Genomic DNA, 19846 nt, shown 5'->3' with positions numbered 1-19846 from the left:
GCTTTACGCTGGGCGCCGGCATATGACGTCAGACGCCGGCGATCAGCAGTGAAGCGCCGGCACCCGAGACAAACGCCTCACGCTTCCAACACAGGAGTTTAAGGTAAGTGACCGGGGCGGGGGGGGAGATCCTGAGAAGGGGGGGTTAGGGAGTTAGAGGGGAGATACTGAGAAGGGGGGGTTAGGGAGTTAGAGGGGAGATACTGAGAAGGGGGGTTAGGGAGGGAGGTCTTACTGTGTGTGTGTGTCTTACTGTGTTTGTGTGTGTGTGTCTTACTGTGTGTGTGTGTATCTTACTGTGTCTGTGTGTGTCTTACTGTGTCTGTGTGTGTCTTACTGTGTCTGTGTGTGTCTCACTGTGTCTGTGTGTGTCTTACTGTGTCTGTGTGTGTCTTACTGTGTCTGTGTGTGTCTCACTGTGTCTGTGTGTGTCTTACTGTGTCTGTGTGTGTCTTACTGTGTCTGTGTGTGTCTCACTGTGTCTGTGTGTGTCTTACTGTGTCTGTGTGTGTCTTACTGTGTCTGTGTGTGTCTCACTGTGTCTGTGTGTGTCTCACTGTGTCTGTGTGTGTCTCACTGTGTCTGTGTGTGTCTTACTGTGTCTGTGTGTGTCTCACTGTGTCTGTGTGTGTCTTACTGTGTCTGTGTGTGTCTCACTGTGTCTGTGTGTGTCTTACTGTGTCTGTGTGTGTCTCACTGTGTCTGTGTGTGTCTTACTGTGTCTGTGTGTGTCTTACTGTGTCTGTGTGTGTCTCACTGTGTCTGTGTGTGTCTTACTGTGTCTGTGTGTGTCTTACTGCGTGTGTCTTACTGTGTTCATAGCTTATTCAGTTATTGTAATAAATATTTTAGCCCATTTTTTAGCTCAAAATATTTTTTCCTTTTTTTTCTCCTCTAAAATCTAGGTGCGTCTTATCAGCAGGTGCGTCTTATAGAGCGAAAAATACGGTATGCACTCCGAAGCCTTGTTCATTTTGTTCACTTCTGTGCTGTGCTAATAGTTATTCAGGCCTTACTTATTCAAGCACCTCTACCAATGACGTAGGCTTGAATAACTTTATTAAACAGCACATAAGTTAACAAAATGGACAAGGCTTCGGAGTTTGTAGTTTGTAGAGGTCTGGCCCTCTAAAACCATTCCAATTTCTCATGTGGCCCCATGGGAAAATTAATTGCCCACCCCTGGTCTACACCATGACATGATCTCTGATTGCTCCCCCTGCTGGCTAATCGCACACATTGCAATCATCAATGCAAGTCAATGTAGCCTTGCTTGCTGATCACAGGGAGATAATAGAGGGGAGACAATATTTCTCTCTCTTCCCACAAAGGGAAAAAGTAGTATCCCCTAAAGGGATGCAAAAAAACAAATAAATTAATAAAAAAATATATTTTTTTTTAAAAGCCCCAACACCTCCTTGCCCTGGCACTACTAGTAAAAAGTATAAACCCTGGTTCACTACACCAAACCAAGCAAGTGCATTCAAAATACTACCCTATAGAGTACTATGTAAGGGATAGATATTGCCCTCTAGAATACCAAAAAAAAAATATGTATGTGGGGTATGCCTGCAATATGTTGCGGAACTTAAATCGGGTCATTGTTCATCAGTGGCACCTACTATGTAGAATAAATTCTAAGCAAAATTGTAAAAAAAATGTATATATATTTTTTAGATTTTTTTTTACAAACAACCAGTGACAATTATTTTTGTATGTTTCAATAGTTTTTAATAAATGCTCTAATTTATGTGAGTACATCAAATACAGAAAAGGGGGATCTTAATTAAACCGACATATGGTAATAATGGCAAAAAAAGTATGGTCTTTAGTATACTTAAAAAAGTACTTTCCTTATTGATTGGGCTGTATGGAAGATTAATGAAGGGACTGTAGTTTTAAAAATGCCTACACTGATATGGTTGTGTGGCTGGTCCAGCTTAAAAATTTGCAATTTCATCTCTTGTGTAAAATATACGGAACTTGGCTCTGCGTTTGGTGTGAATTGTTTGAAGTGTGTCTGTCTCACACCGAGCCTTGTCATGGAAATCAGGCTGTACAGAAGGGTCTGTTTTTTTGAGTGTAACCAAAATCTCACGGCTGCGCACCATGGCCGAATCCAGATCTGCAGAGAAACATAAATATATGGTGCTTTGAAACACATAATGCAGAAGAGAAGAAAAGATGTCCCTGTTACATTGGGTAAAACTGGTATTTTCAACCTCATGTTGGCCAGCTAGTTCTCATTGATAGACCTTTACTTATAATGTATTCTTTTTGACTTGAATTAAGAACAATGACATTGACTCCTCTTGTGAACCTGGTGTTGAGAGATCAAAGCCTTCTTAGAGGTGTTAGAAGTAGCAAAAGGTAACAGAACAGCCTCGACACGTGTGAAATGAGTGTGGCTTTCCCATGGTCGCTTCTCCTGAAAGGCCGTATTCCACTTACTCTGTATTTTACATCTTCATGTTAATTGCACACAATTCCCTGGGAAATGGCCAGCCCTGGACCTCTCAGACACAGGGAACCTTTGGCTTATTGGCTTAATTAACGATAAAGTGACTAATTTGAACACATACTCTTAAGTATTCTGTGATTGTTTCCCATGTGTGATGACAGAAACCTAATGTTTTCTACACCCATAGATCCTAATTGACAAATTCAGGGTTCCTACAACTTGACCTAACATTAACCCAAACAAATGCTTGATCGCAACTAAGAGGGATCCAGGGGCCGGAGGTTTATTATTAACCTGAAGGAGCCAAAATCATATCTCACCCCAAGCTACAAGGTTACGTGCTGGAGAAAAACGGGGCACAGTTCATAACTGAGAATTGAAAAAACTCTTAGCAAAGGAGTGAACATTAAGGTATGTGTGTATTGCTAGTATTCTTGCATCTCTCAATATTACATCTTTCAGAACATGTTATATTAAACTGTTTCTCTTACATGCCTAGAATTAAGAGGTCCATGCCTGCAGTGGTAGAACGCTCTGGTTCAATTGCCAGCCAATGCACAGTTCCTATTGTCTTTTACTAGTGCTACATTTACATATCCTCCCATTACCACTTTACCTTTCAGCATCTGAAGCCTTGAAACTCCTCCCTACCTTGCGAGGTTCCCAGGTATGTGTAACAAGAAATACGCGCCTTTAAGACACAGAGTGTTGAGATATGACATCATGGACGAAATGTTCATCTCCTATTATGACCACCATGTCTGGCTGGTTGTTATATCTTTGCCATGCAGCATAAGTGCCTTGTTGGCGCAGTAGGTAGCGCGTCAGTCTCATAATCTGAAGGTCGTGAGTTCGATCCTCACACAGGGCATGTTTTTTTTATAGTTGCACATGCAGCCAGTCATAATGATAGTAAGGGCCCACCTTTAAACCATTTTGTTGGGTGCTGCAGAGTGATTTAGGAAGGCCCTATGGTCATGAACCCCATTTTATATTGTTGTACAAAAAGACAATGTGGTTGCATTTGTTTGCCTCTCACCATAAATGTGAAATTCTTGGGTCCCATTAATTCTGAAACAGGCTTAATAATTCTTTCCCCAGTTTCTGTGAACATGGAATTTAGAAGAAACATTCCATTAAAGGTGGAGACAGACAAATATCAAGAATTGAGGCTTGGGTATCAAGGTCTTCAAGCTACTGCATTGTACTTTGTGAGAATAGTGTGTAACTGAAAAATGTTTGTCAAAGAAATCTAGTAGTGTGGATAGGGAAATTATATTTATGAATTAAATTATAATAACATTACAGTATCTGAGTACTCCCAATATTCTTAAATCACTCAATAATGTTACATGAGTCATAATGATTTAAACACCAACACAAATGATACACAAGCAATCCACAAGTGGAGCATTGGTGGTTCAGTGGTAGAATTCTCGCCTGCCACGCGGGAGGCCCGGGTTCGATTCCCGGCCAATGCAGTGACCCTTTTATTCTCACTAAATGTTTTAAATGTAAATTTACTTATTTTACCTTTTAACATTGGAATATTCGTGTATTCTGTATTAATATTGTTTACAGGCTACTTGCACCTATGGAACAAATTATGCATACTATTTATTATAATAATGGTTTAATAGTCACCTAAAGTCACCTTTGCGTCCATCTCTTAAAGCTGCATAATCTGTAGGTTTTTACATTAAATTGTAAGGTCTTCAGTCTGGTCCCTGGGGCCACTTGTTCCTGAGAGGTTTAAATCCCAACAATAAATATTTTCACCCAGACATACTGGCCGGCACACAATAAAATATTTATCTATAATTAAGGAACAATTGAGAATTAAAAAATGACTAACACAAAGGAATTCTGTACCATAAATAGTGAAATTATATTTATTGATTATATTATAACATTGAATTATTTGTGCAATGTTTGAAACTTGTACCTAGGGTACACTGTATTTATACTGATTCTTATCACAATAGTGTAATAATACCCTCTATAATTACATACCTGCCAACATTCCCAAATTTCTCGGACAGTCCTGTTTTTTGGCTCCTGTCCAGTCAAATTCGGGTCTGTCTCGGCATAAAAATTTTGCCTACGCACAGTGCATTACACTGTAGGTGTACAAATGTAGGTGAGTATGTAATTACCTAATTTTTGTCTGTTACAAGCTATTCATATCACTCTCTGGAAACTGAATGCCTTCTGGTCTCTTACATTAAATTGCAAGGTCTTCAGTGTAGACCCTACTTGTTCCTGAGAGGTGTGAATCCCAACACTTGACTTTGTCATCCAAACACACTTCTGGGCACATGGCTCTGCGTTTGGTGTGAATTGTTTGAAGTGTGTCTGTCTCACACCGAGCCTTGTCATGGAAATCAGGCTGTACAGAAGGGTCTGTTTTTTTGAGTGTAGCCAAAATCTCACGGCTGCGCACCATGGCCGAATCCCGATCTGCAGAGAAACATAAATATATGGTGCTTTGAAACACATAATGCAGAAGAGAAGAAAAGATGTCCCTGTTACATTGGGTAAAACTGGTATTTTCAACCTCATGTTGGCCAGCTAGTTCTCATTGATAGACCTTTACTTATATTGTATTCTTTTTGACTTGAATTAAGAACAATGACATTGACTCCTCTTGTGAACCTGGTGTTGAGAGATCAAAGCCTTCTTAGAGATGTTAGAAGTAGCAAAAGGCAACAGAACAGCATTGGCACGTGTGTAAGGAGTGTGGCTTTCCCATGGTCGCTTCTCCTGAAAGGCCGTATTCCACTTATGCCGTATTTTACATCTCCATGTTAATTGCACACAATTCCCTGGGAAATGGCCAACCCTGGACCTCTCGGACACAGGGAACCTTTGGCTTAGTTGTCGATAAAGTGACTTATTTCAACACATACACGTAAGCATTCTGTGATTGTTTCCCATGTGTGATGACAGAAACCTAATGTTTTCTACACCCATAGACCTAATTGCATTATAATTACATTAAAGTATATGTGTACCTCCAATATTCCTTAATCAATATTCTAGATTGTAAGCTTGTTTGAGCTGCCCCCCCCATCTGTTGTCTCTGTTAGTCAATTTGTTATGTTACATACTACATCTTATGTCCTGTCTACCCATTGTACAGCGCTATGGAATTTGATGGCGCTATATAAAACAATAAATAATAATAAAATAATAATAATATCATCATCAAATTCCTTAGCGCTGTACAATGAGTAGACAGGACATAACAAGTAGTATGTAACATAACAATTTGACTTACAGAAACAATAGGTGATGTAATAGCACTGCGCTATTAACAACGATAGCCAGGGTCAGGTTCACAGATATCACCGAGGTCAAACAAGAATAGCCAGGGCCAGGTTCATTGGTAGAATTAATTGCCTGCCACACAAACAAAAACAAAAAAAATTAAAAACAAATTCAGGATTTCTTCAGCTTGACCAAAACTACAATATTCATATTAATTTACAAACCACATAGTACATGAAGCATTGGTGGTTCAGTGGTAGAATTCTCACCTGCCCCGCGGGAGGCCTGGGTTCGATTCCCAGCCAATGCAACATGGGTTTTTTTAACGCCTTATGTCCTTTTTTTTCTCACTTAATTTTTTAAATGTGAATGAACTTATTTTACCTTTTAACATTGGAATAGTTCTATAATTTCCCGTGTATTCTGTATCAATATTGACTACAGGCTACTTGCACCTAGGGAACAGTATTCATACTATTTATTATAATAATAGTTTAATAGTCATCTAATTTTCTCTGTTCATCTCTGAAAGCTGTGTAGTCTTTAGTCTTTTACATTAAATTGTAAGCTCTTCAGTCTGGTCCCTGGGGCACACAATACTTCGCGGCACACAATAAAACATTTATATTGCTCTACAGCCTAATATAAGTGTAGATGTTGTGTTAATTTATAAAAAAAAATCACATACATATACTGCTCAACTTTCTCTTGAGTCTTGCACCAATTAAAATGAGAAAAAATGTGCAGCTAGTGGGGAAAATGTACTAACAGTTCAAGGATCTTAAGAGCTTGCAATCTGAGTATCAGATCCTCAATCAGGAACATGTATGTAGGGAATTCCATCCACACGCTTGCACTATGTAGGCATTGGTGGTTCAGTGGTAGAATTCTCGCCTGCCACGCGGGAGGCCCGGGTTTGATTCCCGGCCAATGCAACTTTACTATTCACCTTTTTGCATTTATTTATTTTATGCCCTGTGCTTGTCTTTTCTTATATGTATACAGTACACTCTCTGAAAAATTATTGAATATTATAGTACTTTGTAAGGACTTTCATAATAATGAATTTAGCCTTTAAATAAATAAATACATAAAAAAACACAGTATATAGAAGCTGCACGTCCAAGATTCTTGCAATCAATGGGACACTTTGCGCACATTTTATTATTATGATTTATTCTTTTATATAGCACCATCATATTCCACAGTGCTGTACAATGAAGGGGTTCTATTAGACCCTCCCTTGTGCATTCACCAAGCCAACGCAGAAGCTTACTGGTAGTAAATATAACACATGTGCGCTAAATGTATATATATAGCACCAGCAGATTTTGTAGTTACAAATATTTAAGAAGATTTAGAATTGACAATAACCTTAACACAGAAAGAATCTTTTCTGAGGCTCTTAACATGGAGAAGAGTGGCCATTTCTTGGGAGATTACAATCTATTGGTCAAATGCGGTTGGGGAGATGAGATGATATGTTGTTTGAAATGTTAAGTTGTAAGCAGAATACACAGGTATGGGATGTAAACGTGTTAGTAACTTATGAATCATATTATCTGTGGAAAAAAAGTTAAATCAATGCATTAATAGTTTGAAAAGTGGTCTTATCACCAATGCCCTAGATGTGATATTCCTTCTGAAGTCCATCGGTTGCTATGTCGATAAATAGGCCCAGACGGGCCATGTGGCCAACATCTCTGCATACTCACCCGTACTATCTGGAGATTGGGTGCTGAGCCTGTTGCTGGCAACTGAAAGTTTCTGGCTGCACGCTACATAACCAGAAAAAAGTTGCGTTTGCCCCCCATCAAATACGAGGACTGCTTGACCTTCGCCAGTCTGGCCCTGATGAGAAACCCATCATCTGGAAACATCCAGTGGTAATGTGGTAAAGGGTAAGCACCCATATATAACTATCGTTGTAATACCATATCCTGTACCCATCGTTAAAACTTTGATTGGATAAAACCAGTTCATAACTTAACCCGCCCCATCATCTAATTTGCAAATACCCCTAGCTTTAGAAATTAAATAAAAATGTCTTCTCCTTAACTACAGGGACCAGAAAATTACTTCTACAGTGTCACCTCTTGGGGACATAGTTTTGTAAGATCAAAGCCTCCTGAGACGTGTCAGAAGGAACAAAAGGGTCTCAAGAAAGTCGTAAGACAAGCTAGTGTGGCTTTCCCATGGACACACTTCTCCTTAATGGGTTGACGACTTAATGCATGGACACCACCTCCAGAATTTGCACCTTAAAGTTCATTTCACACAATACCTTGGGAAAAGACCATCCCTACAGCTCTCACGAACAGGGAACCCAGGTGCAATAAATTGTAGATATTTTTTTAAGGAATGACCAACATGGAACACCCATGAGTAACATAATTTACAATCTAATTCACATAGAATCCTTAAATTGTCTTATGTTCTTATATTCATGTTCTCTTCTTGTTTAAAGGCCTGTGAGATATAATTGTAAAGATTGTCCCAATGACCAGGTTTGAAACGTTCTCTTCTTCTTCTAAGGCCAGGACTCATCATCTGGCCCACTTGGCAAATGCCTTGGCAGGTCTCTTCCTGGCCGCTCCATGTGCACCTAATCTGTTGCTCTAGCAGAAGACCGGGCATTGTAGAGAGCGACCACCTGGCTGCCCACCACATGAGCATAAAAATGTAATGTGTGGCCCATCATATCCAGTCATCAGACGCGCGCCAGCCAGGGCCTCCTTGTAATCCCCGGTATCTCTCTGTCTAAAGCTAGCTTCCAAATTCTTCATTTCTGCGGTCACATTCTAGGCTCCGGTGATACCATGATTAGGTTCAATATATTCTTACTTTCTTTGTAAGATAAGTCATATATAAAGTGTATTAAAAAGATTAATTCACAAAATAATGCGGAAGATTTGTATTGGAATATGAAAAATGAGATAACTTGGAATTTCCCCTGGGAAAGTTTTCACCAAAGTTTTGTGTCTCACGTCTCCGTCCGGCCTTTCACGCCTAGTGGCCCTTTCATGTCTAGGATTCTGTTGTAAGAGGAAACCTCCAAAGGAAGCAAAGGTGTGAGAAACGCAATTCACAGCTACCATTTATCTGCAAGCTTTAGATAAAAAGTCCCTTAACTTGTGTCTTTTTACCAGACAACTAAAGCTAACTAAATCAGAAGGTCTCCAACATTCGCAGTGAAAATTATGTTGTAGAAAAATGTTATGAAATAAGGGGAAAAAATATTGACCCATTTTTTTTTCATTTTTTATGTGAATTTCAGTTATTAAAAATGCTAATTTGTATTTTTCTAATTTAATTATTTAATGTAGCTTACACAAAATATAATTTCTCTAGCACGTTGCAAAAAAATAACCATATTTTATTTATTATTTCTGAAGGTGTTAAAGCCTTTGGGGTTTCTATTAGTGCTTTTTCAATTCGCTATTAGTGCTTGCTTGTGTGTCACATGACAATTTACACACTGAATGAGGGAAATGTTTACATGATTAAGGAATTTCTGGAAAGTGTCCTGGCTTCCAACTGTACAATGAATTACTTGTTCTTCCACTCAGTTGAACATCAAAGCATTGGTGGTTCAGTGGTAGAATTCTCGTCTGCCATGCGGGAGGCCCGGGTTCGATTCCCGGCCAATGCAATGTCCATTCTTTAATACGCTAATTTGTTTCACTTAACTTTTTTATATTGTTCAGTAAAGGTAAGTTAAAAGACTTACACGGCTCATATGTACCGACCTTAATTTTCTAACTGCCTACCAGCTAGGTTGTACAGATACTTTATGGGGGGCCTTGTGGACCTTTTGTGGTATGCACCGTGATTGTCTGAGGCAAGCAACTCAGTAGGAGCTTGATGGAGATGGAAAAGTGTGAATGAATGATATACAACAATAGGTTTCTGGGCATTTTTCAACAATGTCCATACTTTCCAGAACTCTGGAGATCCGAGATGGACTTTAGTATAGCCTTACTGATCCTGGAGCAGTCATGGGGTGGTTGCTCAGTCTAGTTTCTGTATTCCATATGTTAGTATGATTTCTCAACAACAAACTCTCCTCTTCTCAGGAATATCAGCAGCTGAGTTTAAGAACATAGCTGCCTGGCTCAGTCATTGTTGAGAGCCATCTTTAAACCCACACGTAGTCCTCTCCCTATCCACTGAAATGTTAAGTATTTTTGGTACCCCAGTACAACTCATTACAAAATATGATTGGAATACATGTCAGTTAGTCCGGCCTTCATACTTAAACATGAGTGATTACTTGTATTAACTCAAATGTAAGTTAAAAGACTTTAAGAAGCAATGGTTCTTATGTAACAACCTTAATTTTCTACCTGCCTAGGTGGCAACCATAACACATGGTTTTGGTTTATGTCTGCTTTCAATGTTTTTGAATATGTTTACACAACATGAAGCCGTGAAGCGGCCCCTGGCAGAATGTATTAGAAATGTGTACACGTGTAATCAAGATGTTTGTGCAAGTACACACATGAACACAAGCCCAGTCTGCGGACTGAAAGGGGTCATTTACTATTCGGATGCTACAATCGGATTAAAATCATAAAACGTCTGTGTTAGATTTCCTAGCCGTGTCCAGTTTTGCTTTAAGATACTGGAGGAACATGGATAGACCATTTATGTCCATAAGGTGGCCAGCTACTAAAGGGGCAGCCCAACCTTGATATCAGCCTCCAGTAAGGCCATGGCCAGAGCTGGTCTCAATACCAGGTTACTCAAGCAGCTGCCTGGGACACTTGGACCAGGGGAATCTCCTCCAGTCACCACAGAAAATATCCCCTATGTGTTGGAGTAGGACTAGTGCTTGCCTAGCTAACTAACCAGGCGGTATGGTGGACCCTGGGCAAATTCATAATAATTGTTAGAAAAATCAACAACTAGTCGGATATTTACCATATAGGACACAGCAAAGCTTGTTGGTAGTATTCTTAGTTCTATACCTATGAAGAGGTGCATGATGGGGGGAAGAAGATACCTCTGGTGCCTTAAAAACCAAATGGGATTAGGCCGCTTTTTATGTCTCAAACTTAACACATGGAAGCATAAAATAGATAGAAAATATTCACAAGGAACACTATAAAAAAAAGAAAGAGGCTTTTAATTTACCAAACACATTAATAAAATGATCACAGTAAGAATCCAAGACAAAAATATAATTTAAATGTACAGCAATTATTTACAACACAAAGTTACCTCTGTAAGTGCCAGAGGGGTGAGGGACAGCACTCCTCTGGCACTTATAGAGTCGGTGAGAAAGGAGTTATGGCCAAGGTCTCCATACCTGCCCAGAGGGCACACAGTCATTGGAAGATGTTGGTGGGAAGAGAGTCCTTTGTAGTGACACTTTACTGGTGGTCTTGTGGACCTTTTGTGGTGTGCACTGTGCTTGTCTGTGGCAAGAAACTTCATAGGAACTTGATGGAGATGGAAAAGTGTGAAGGAATGATATACAAGAATAACTTTCTGGGCATTTTTCTACAATGTCTATGCTTTCCGGAACCCTGGAGATCTGTGGTGGACTTGGTGTAGCCTTGTTGATCCTGGAGCAGTCATGGGGTGATTGCTCGATCCTTCTTTTTAGGTTTCTGTCTTCCATATGTTGGTAGAGTTTCTCAACAACGTACCCTCTCTTCTTCTCAGAAATCCCAGCAGCTGAGTTCAAGAAGATAGTTGCCTGGCTCAGTCCTTCTTGAAAGCCGCCTTTAAACCCAGACGTGGTCCTCTTCGTATCCTCTGCACCTGAACAAGGAAAAACAGACTTTGTAGAAACATATGTTTGGAACCCCAGTACACCTCATTACAAAATATGATTCAACTACATGTTAATTAGTCTGGCTTTCCTAATTAAACATGAACTATAAATATTCCAAAATAATATATAATGAGCAGATTAGATGGGTTTAATGGTACTTATCTACCGTCAAACTCTATGTTGTATTCGGTTCTTTTGGACCCGTGGAATTATCTCATGTTTGCTAACAACTGCTATTGGTCAGCCACACATATTCACACATATATATTTTTTTCTCAGTGTATATATTTAATGCAAATATTTAATGCATATATATATATATATATATATATATATATATAAATATTCTAGATATATCTTACCTGAACCATGGCACATTTCCAAAAACTCTACCGTCTTGGTCAGAATATCAACTTTCTCCGTTTTGGGATTTTTCAAGGACTGCACGTAAGAAGAGGTTAAAAAATTAAAAAAAAAAGGAATAATAAGGTATGAATAGTTTTTAATTTGCGTAAAACCTGCCATTGATGCATTAAAATATTTAATAGGATTGGATGTAAATGCTGATAAATCATTTAACACTAAACCACTGATTTTATGTTTGCATAGTATTGGGGCCAAATATAGATTTTAAAGGGGCCGTATCCAAAGTCAACATAGGGATTATCTATGCAGGATAGTCATGTTTTTATTGTTAGAGTGTTTGTAACATTTCTATTTGATCTTGAGTCCTGCACCAGTTAAAACAAATAGCATTCTGCGAAATGCATTAAAATAATGTATTAACAATACCCTTAAAAACTACAATACAGCTTTATATGGGTAATTAAATATATGTATCATACAGAATAATTATTTTCTCTGGGAAATTGTCCTATATATTATATAGTCATATAATTGTAAATATTTCTACATTTTCTTTGACTTTTTGGTCAAGTGTCCCAAGTTGGCTTTAAACAGCGCAACTGTTGGTGGTCCTACCTCATCTTTGGTAGCTTCCAAAAGAAGTGTCCTCAAATGTTCCAGACTCTGATTAATCCGGTCTCTTCGCCTCTTTTCAATGACTGGTTTCATTAGCTGCAATAGAGGGGGTAACAAGGAACAGAGTGAGTTTCCGGAAAGTTGAAGACCAGTACAGCTCATGACCAAAAATGACATGGACATTAGTTTGAGAAAGGGGAAAATGGAACATTTTAGCCAGAAAGTGGTATCAGAGAAAGAGAAGGCTTGTGTAGTGCACAGCAAAAAACACTTAGAACATTTGTATAGCTTAAGTACTTCTTCAATTACCCTCTTGTCCTCTCTGGTGAGGTAAGCGTTCCTCATTTTTGTAGATGGTTTTGTAAGGACCAAGGCTGAAACGATGATTCTGTGGAAGAAGGTAGATACTGATAGTCCTTCTTGGTCCTGGGATAGTCCTAGTCTTCCAGGGGTCTTCACACTCAGAGCTTCTTCAATCCCAATGACCAGATCGTCCTGTCCCACTCAGACCTGATACCACTAAGCCCACCTCCTATTCGCACTTCCAAAGCTGCTCTGGTACCCATAACCCCACCCAATTGTCACACTCCAAAACCTGCTCAAATGCTAATTAACCTCAACACCACACTTTCATACCTGTGCTGAAGTCAATAAACTAGCCAAATGGCTACAATCCACACTTTACGCATTAACATTGCAATATAAGATCGGCCATTCCACCATTGTTATTAGTAAATAACAATACACATTGACAAACATACTTTTACAGACGGAGCAGGCAATGCACATGTCCTACATGGTGTGTCCCCGTGAATTTGTCCAAATACGGCCAGCAGTTTTTTCTTAACTTAAGCACAAATAAGGCAATTATAAGAACCAATAAAAGGGACAACAGGGGGCGTAAGACTACGATCTTTAACAATGTGACACATTATCCCATCTGCGTGAGTTCTCCAACAAAGTACTTCTGCTATGGCTGTGTACTGGGTATGGTGGAGCTTACAGAAGATATTGACAACCTCTTGGCCAAAGGTTGCCTGCCTCTGTTTCCAGGTAGATGGCGTGGACCTCCTGGCATGGGTTCATTTAAACAATCTTTGTTGGGGGGCATTTCCCCAAGTGTCCATGGTCATCAATGATCTCCATAGACTACGGTACGGACCCTGGTGTCCTTGTGTGGACATGTTACCAACCTCTGCCATGTGGCTCTGGTAGGAAAAATAATCCAGAGCATGTCCAGACCTAGCTGTGAAAACCTACCCAGCACTGATTGACCAAAACTCGTTGACCTGGCCTTATTTGTTGAAGAAATAAAGCCCTATCTGGAAGCATTGCATGGGTATCTCTGTAAGAATGCATGGCCTGCGACACAACTTAGGCCACATGTCAGCATGGTCGTCTCTGAATGACTTCACCTGAACATATTGACGATATTTACAAACTAAAGAATGGAATTATCTGTGGAATCCCAGGTTCTGCTCCTACTGCTCCTTTCGAACCCTTGTTCAGGCTCACGCGACATTACAATCTCGAATTAGCATTTGTTCCAAGTTCCCGGGACAGTCGAATATAATTAAGGCACAGGATACACATCTTTCTTCACCAATTTGCTACTAATTATGAGTAAATGTCTTGATTTCTTCAACCCAACGGTGTATGCAAATTAGGCTACTTAGAATTACAATTGCCTAATAGTATTTAAATGTATGCAAAAAGACCCCCCAAAAAAACACATATGTATAGGCAGCAATGTGGTGGTGGCCACAGCAGGACCCGAAGCCATCCTGAAGGATCACTTATTTAAATGCAAATGCTTGGATAAAGATACAGAGCGATGGCAGACTAATAGCCAAATTCTGAATATTTGCAAACACCAAGACCGTCTCCTCCATAGAAACCTCGGACCAATTCACAAAGAGACGTACAATGGCTTATAGTCTTCCAACCTGAAAGGAGCTTCGTATGGTGCTTCATATGTATAAGTATTCCATACATACACATACATACGTGTGTGCTGTATGTATATGGATATATATCTCCCAATATATCTTTGTCAGTTCTACGGGTTTTTGGTCTAGATTCTAAAATCCAAGTTATATTATGATGTCATACTTATTCAGTCTGATCGCCCATTGTAAACAGCTGTGGAATATGACAATGAATAGATCAATAAATAATAATTATTATGATTTGGTAAATTACCAACATATAAGGGATGTGAAAAGAGTATAGTGATTATTTGTGGTTTATCTAATGAATTAGTTTTTTTTTTTTTAACCCGCTGAGTGCCGCACAGGTTGCCATAAGAAAGGGTCATTTTTGGTAAAAGGTACCATTTGACCCGATTTTTAGGCCGTCAATCAGAATATTTTGGATTGGGTTTGCCTCTTGCTTACCAATGTCCTATGTAATCTAAGGCTTAATACTTACTGAGCAGCCCACATAAGTAAATAAAGTCTCTATATGGGCTCTAGAGGAAGATGTTGGAACAAATGTTTAACACACTTCAGTGCGACACCTAATTTTACCTTCACAGTCCCGGAGAGAAGTTCTCAGATACATGTGAAAGGTTGAAGGTTGACGTTCCCAGGGTCTGAGGTCACTGTTGGGTTCTGGACTGACCTTATGACATGAACTGGTTAACGCGATGGTGACAGCTATCCGTAAAATCCTATTTTACCTAAATTTATTTCTAACTTTATTTTGTGAATAAGTCCATGTATAACATTTTTTTTCAGCACATGAATGTATGTCTCGGATTTAGAGGTACTGTCCCAGTTTTGCTCTCAAAGTAAATGCAAGAATAATGAGATAATATGGGTTATTATTATTAATTATTATGATTTATTTAGTGTTTTACATAGTGTCATCAAATTCCATACCTCACATTGAATTGAATTCCCATAAGGCTCACCCAGACATACTACTTCCATGATGCTGGCTGAGGGGCAACAGTAAAGCTGCGGATAGCTGTGAACTAAAATTCCCATGATTCTCAGCCAGCCAGGTGCCCACCATAATGCTGGCTGAGCATCATTGGAAGAGTAGTTCACAGCAGCAGATATTTTTTTACATTAAAAAAGGCTAATGTTATACGAAGTAGTAATATGAAGTATAATGAAAACACTCTTAAAATAAAAAGTACCATAATTAAAAAAAGCTGCATTGGCCGGGAATCGAACCCGGGCCTCCCGCGTGGCAGGCGAGAATTCTACCACTGAACCACCAATGCTTGCTTGGTGGTTGTTGTGGAATCTATATTACAATGAACAGTCCAAGATCAGGGAGATTCTGAATTAATATTCTGGAACGCCTGAAATGTGATGATTGGCCGTTAATTTGTAATAAATAATTTGAGGGAAAGAATCTGAAATTATCCTAATAGAGCACGAGCTAAATTACTGTTAGGGTCAAGCCCTCTGGGTCTCCTTATGGCCCCATGGATAGGACCATTTTTACCTGTACAACCTCTGGCTGATGATCCTCTGATGATCTGGCATTTTCTCCTTATGTTCATACCTCCCAAGTTTCCTGTTTAGTTTAGCAAGTGCCTCTTTGCCAGATGTCCCTCTTCTTCCAAGATGTGCCTTTTTTTTCTATGAGAACAGAATGTTCGCTGGTAATGAGGACATCATAGTGTTCTACAGACCTGAAAGCCCCAATAATGTTAATAGAAACAGCGGGAGATGGCATTGTAAATAAAATTGTGTATATAAGTACATTATCCTTCTTCTAATCGCTATTCTTCTTCTTCCTAATATTAACCCTTTAATAGCTCTTAACAAAGATCCTATTGGAGACTCTCGCAAATGGTGGCAACCAAATGGTTCTCATAATAGTCCTTCTGAAACCCATAATATGTCATGGGGTAAAGATATTCTGAATGAAGTCACCATGCTCAGATATCATGAAATTAGAGTAGAATTTGGTCCAAAGGCTGTTGGACCCTAAGAATCTGTCCATTCACATTGAGATGCTGATTTGGGGTGAAACCCTGCGACGCGGGGGGGGGGGGCAAACTCCTGATAGTACCCCTAGTATACCTATACGAAAAGGCTTGCTTTATTTTGGATGAGAGTCTCAGCATGAATAACCCTGGGAACCTATTAAGAAATAGCATTTGCCAAACATAGGCTCATTCCCACCATTCCCATCTAGTGGTCTACACAGGGGTCCAAGGGTTGGTGACAATCCCCACACCAGCACACACCTCACCGAAAAGAGACAGAATTGTCACCATTCCTTCTGTGTGTTTTTCCCAGGAATCCCCCAATGTAAAAAATGACATAACTTAAACATTTGTAAAATGTACCAGAAGTCAAGCGTCTTTACTAATGAATTTTTTTTTTTTTTGGGGGGGGGATTGATGGAGCAAACTTGCCCATCTAGTGGACGGCCCTTTCTGTGTCCCTCTGCTTTGGGGCACGATGTGGCTTAGCCCACATTGTGTAGGCTTTTCCACCTTTAGCCCCTCCACACTGAGCCTAAGAGAAATGGGGCAAATATAATTCATATATACAGTTCATCCTGCATGTAAAAGTACAAATGAAAATGAAATCAAGATGATTCAGTTATTATGTGATGACATCATCGTTATGACAAACTACAGCGGGAAGGGAGAATACAAAGTAACCAGTAAGTGGGGCTTAGGGTAGGTAAAAGAAGAGTGGAATAGAGAGTTATCTTGACAAGCCAGGAGTTCAGGCCATAAAGGGGGCCAGATGCTTATATGTGATGCAGGATGCTATTTCTTCACTGAGAGGGTAGTGGCTAGGGGGGACAGCTTTCCAGCAGATGTGTGGGATAGATTGTGAGCTCCTTTGAGAGAAGCCCTCATTACGTTTTCATTCTATAAATAAGTACAGCGCTGTGGAATATGATTGTTATTTAGAAATTTATAACGATAGGCCTAATGCTGTCCAGAATTTAAACCATAATCAAGGAAAAAAGTTTAAGTTTGCTATCTAAGAGCAACTGGAGAAACAAATTAAATGGCCCAAATGGCTCTTAATTGCTTGCGAATTCGAGGTTTGCAAAAGCTCTGCCGAGGCGAAACCATACGTTTTTTAATGATGCAGACAAGTTTAGCCACATAATTAGCAAAGTAAAGTACAGGAGAAGCTAAACAAACTAAAAAGGTCCATGTGCCCAACTCTGATCCTAACACCAAACTGGGAAGTGTGTCTGGGCTTGTGCCTTCACACCTAATAATGCCCCAAACTGTCCAGGTCAAAGGGCACACTTAGGGGAGGAAGGGAAAAAGCCCCCAGGTGATAACACCACCCCCTGCACCTAGCAGTTCCAACTCCTTAACCCTTTCTGGTCGCTCAGTAGCATAGGTGTGAAAATAAACATTACACACCGGAGACAACATTGTAAAAATGATCCCTTTATTGACTGAAGTGCAATAGATTGCAAGCTTTGAAGACCATCTAAGGTGTCTTCTTCAGGCAGCCTTTAGTTAAAGATGGTCAATAAGCTTTCAGGCCCTCTTCTCCTCCCGAATCGATATGTTTTAAGGTATGTTACTCTTATCGTCCACTTGCCTATTGTCCTCCTGCTATTCTTATAGTGCTATGGAATCTGCTGGCGCTCTCTCTACAACAGGGAGGTTGTTAGAACAAGAGGCCGTAATCTAAAAGCTTTACTTTACTGAGAGGGTGGTAGATAAGTGGAACAGCCTCCCAGCAGAATTGGTAGATTCTAATACAGTGAGGGAATTTAGACATACGTGGGATATGCATATGGCTAACAGCTGGAGTCTTTACAGCATGAAAAATGGGGAGACTAGATGGGCCATATGGGTCTGATCTGATGGAAAATTCTACGTTTCTGGAAATATAATGTAATGTAATGTAAAAATGAGTTCTATCTGAACATGAGACCTCTGAGGTTCAAACAATTGTGTGATGCTATGTGTTTTTCTGTTGGTCCAATAAAAAGTATCACCCTCAATGACCCCATCTTCTCTTGGACCAATATGGCTCTGTTGTAGATTGTAAGCTTATTTGAACAGGGCTCCCCTTATTTCCATTCGTAGCGGTGTAGGGCTTTAGCCAGTAAGTAGAGTAGATGAAGAGCAGCACAGAGACTAGTTGTGCCTTGTTAGCGCAGTAGGTAGCGCGTCAGTCTCATAATCTGAAGGTCGTGAGTTCGATCCTCACACAGGGCATCGTTTTATATATATTTTTTTTTATACTGTGTGATGTCACCAGGCATTTTGCAAACTTGTACAAGAAAGTTCACATTGGTAAGGAGTTATTGTAACTTCCAAGCAGAAAAAAAAAAGTTAAATCAATGCATGTGAATGCAAGTTGGCTCATCAGACCCCCTGGATCTTCCATGTGAGCTAGCGCCAGAGCTGGCTGGTGGAGAGTATAGCGTGCATGCGCATTGTGCAGCAGAAGTTGAGACGCATCTTCCGCGAGCCAAGGAGCTTGCCAAAGAGCTTGCAAATGCACAAGAAAAGAGAATTCTGATGAAAACCTCCATGCGTTTGCGAGCTAGAAAATGTTAATTTAAGGATTTTAATTTTATGGAGTCACAGCTATCATGTGACATCAGAATAAGTGTTGTTGTTGTTAGAAGAAAACAATACTGGATAATGTTGGATTCCAAGAACAGAGCAGACAGAAGGGAGGGTGATAGGTCGGCCTCTAACTGTACCATGTGTCTTTCCACCCAAATCACCAGTTTGCTGTCAAGTGTGTGCTGGTGGGGGAATTCACACCAACCCTTGGCTGGAGTGCAGATTATCGGATAGGAATGGTGGGAATTGGCCTACATTGGGCAAGTGTTATTTCTAAGGCTGGGCTTTGACCCCAAATAAGTTGGCTCCCCTGCAGGCTCCAATGGGAGGATTCGTAAAAACCTAACAACCCCTTCTCTGATACCGGCCTTCAATTTTCAAGGGGCAGAAGGGCAACTGGCTCACAGATAAGGAACATGCTTGGGCACTCCACCGAGTTATTACCAACTGTCTTCATTAGGTAGGGACTGCTTTTAAGATTAAGAAATTCCTGCAGACTTTCTCCTGCCATCCAATGGCTACCTCGCTGAAGATCCTAGCTTTTGGGCACTGCATGTTTCTGTTAGCATATACTTTATTTTTTGCTAAATTTGGTTTATGAAGCCTCCTTTGTTGCATTAAGCGGGTTTTTTTTGGGGGGGGGTAAGGGGTAGTTATTGTTCCTCTGTAGGAAGATTGACCTATCAACAGGTAGAATGCTTGATGTTTACTGTTTCAGGCGCACATTCACATCTTGGTTGACCTCGAGTCTGCCCACAATAGCCAATGAATCCAGTGAGAGATGTGTGGAATAGGCATAAAGTCATCCCGAACACAAGACATG

The 19846-nt window shown here is 39.9% G+C and overlaps 1 protein-coding gene and 7 non-coding genes across 8 annotated transcripts; 6 read left to right on the top strand and 2 right to left on the bottom strand.

Annotated features, from left to right (window-relative positions):
* Nucleotides 1-1940: 1940 nt before the first annotated feature.
* LOC149275336 (uncharacterized) lies at nucleotides 1941-13917 on the bottom strand. Its single transcript, XM_089504842.1, has 7 exons — nucleotides 13910-13917; nucleotides 12804-12882; nucleotides 12495-12590; nucleotides 11876-11954; nucleotides 11213-11500; nucleotides 4718-4921; nucleotides 1941-2125 (listed from the first exon to the last, which is right to left on the bottom strand). The coding sequence occupies exons 1-7, from the start codon at nucleotides 13915-13917 to the stop codon at nucleotides 1941-1943; spliced, it is 939 nt and encodes a 312-aa protein (XP_089360968.1).
* On the top strand, nucleotides 3260-3332 carry TRNAM-CAU (transfer RNA methionine (anticodon CAU)). Its single transcript has one exon. It is a non-coding gene; the product is annotated as a tRNA-Met (tRNA).
* TRNAG-GCC (transfer RNA glycine (anticodon GCC)) lies at nucleotides 3872-3942 on the top strand. Its single transcript has one exon. It is a non-coding gene; the product is annotated as a tRNA-Gly (tRNA).
* Nucleotides 5971-6041, top strand: TRNAG-GCC (transfer RNA glycine (anticodon GCC)). The gene has a single exon. It is a non-coding gene; the product is annotated as a tRNA-Gly (tRNA).
* Nucleotides 6596-6666, top strand: TRNAG-GCC (transfer RNA glycine (anticodon GCC)). The gene has a single exon. It is a non-coding gene; the product is annotated as a tRNA-Gly (tRNA).
* Nucleotides 9313-9383, top strand: TRNAG-GCC (transfer RNA glycine (anticodon GCC)). The gene has a single exon. It is a non-coding gene; the product is annotated as a tRNA-Gly (tRNA).
* A 1738-nt stretch (nucleotides 13918-15655) lies between the features above and the next one.
* Nucleotides 15656-15726, bottom strand: TRNAG-GCC (transfer RNA glycine (anticodon GCC)). The gene has a single exon. It is a non-coding gene; the product is annotated as a tRNA-Gly (tRNA).
* Nucleotides 15727-18593: 2867 nt separating this feature from the next.
* On the top strand, nucleotides 18594-18666 carry TRNAM-CAU (transfer RNA methionine (anticodon CAU)). The gene has a single exon. It is a non-coding gene; the product is annotated as a tRNA-Met (tRNA).
* The last annotated feature ends 1180 nt before the right edge of the window (nucleotides 18667-19846 follow it).

Source organism: Sceloporus occidentalis, unplaced genomic scaffold (assembly GCF_023333645.1).
Source record: "Sceloporus occidentalis isolate IW3139 unplaced genomic scaffold, rSceOcc1.0.p SCAF_292, whole genome shotgun sequence".
Classification (NCBI taxonomy): domain Eukaryota; kingdom Metazoa; phylum Chordata; class Lepidosauria; order Squamata; family Phrynosomatidae; genus Sceloporus; species Sceloporus occidentalis.
This window is presented reverse-complemented; position numbering and strand designations above follow the sequence as displayed.

What these genes read in the sequence shown, in the direction of transcription:
- LOC149275336 (XM_089504842.1), bottom strand. An exon ending in TGGAAGCTACCAAAGATGAG is followed by an intron (nt 11,955 to 12,494) that starts GTAGGACCACCA and finishes TCTTACGTGCAG; the next exon opens with TCCTTGAAAAATCCCAAAAC. An exon ending in TTCACACCTCTCAGGAACAA is followed by an intron (nt 2,126 to 4,717) that starts GTAGGGTCTACA and finishes GTTTCTCTGCAG; the next exon opens with ATCTGGATTCGGCCATGGTG.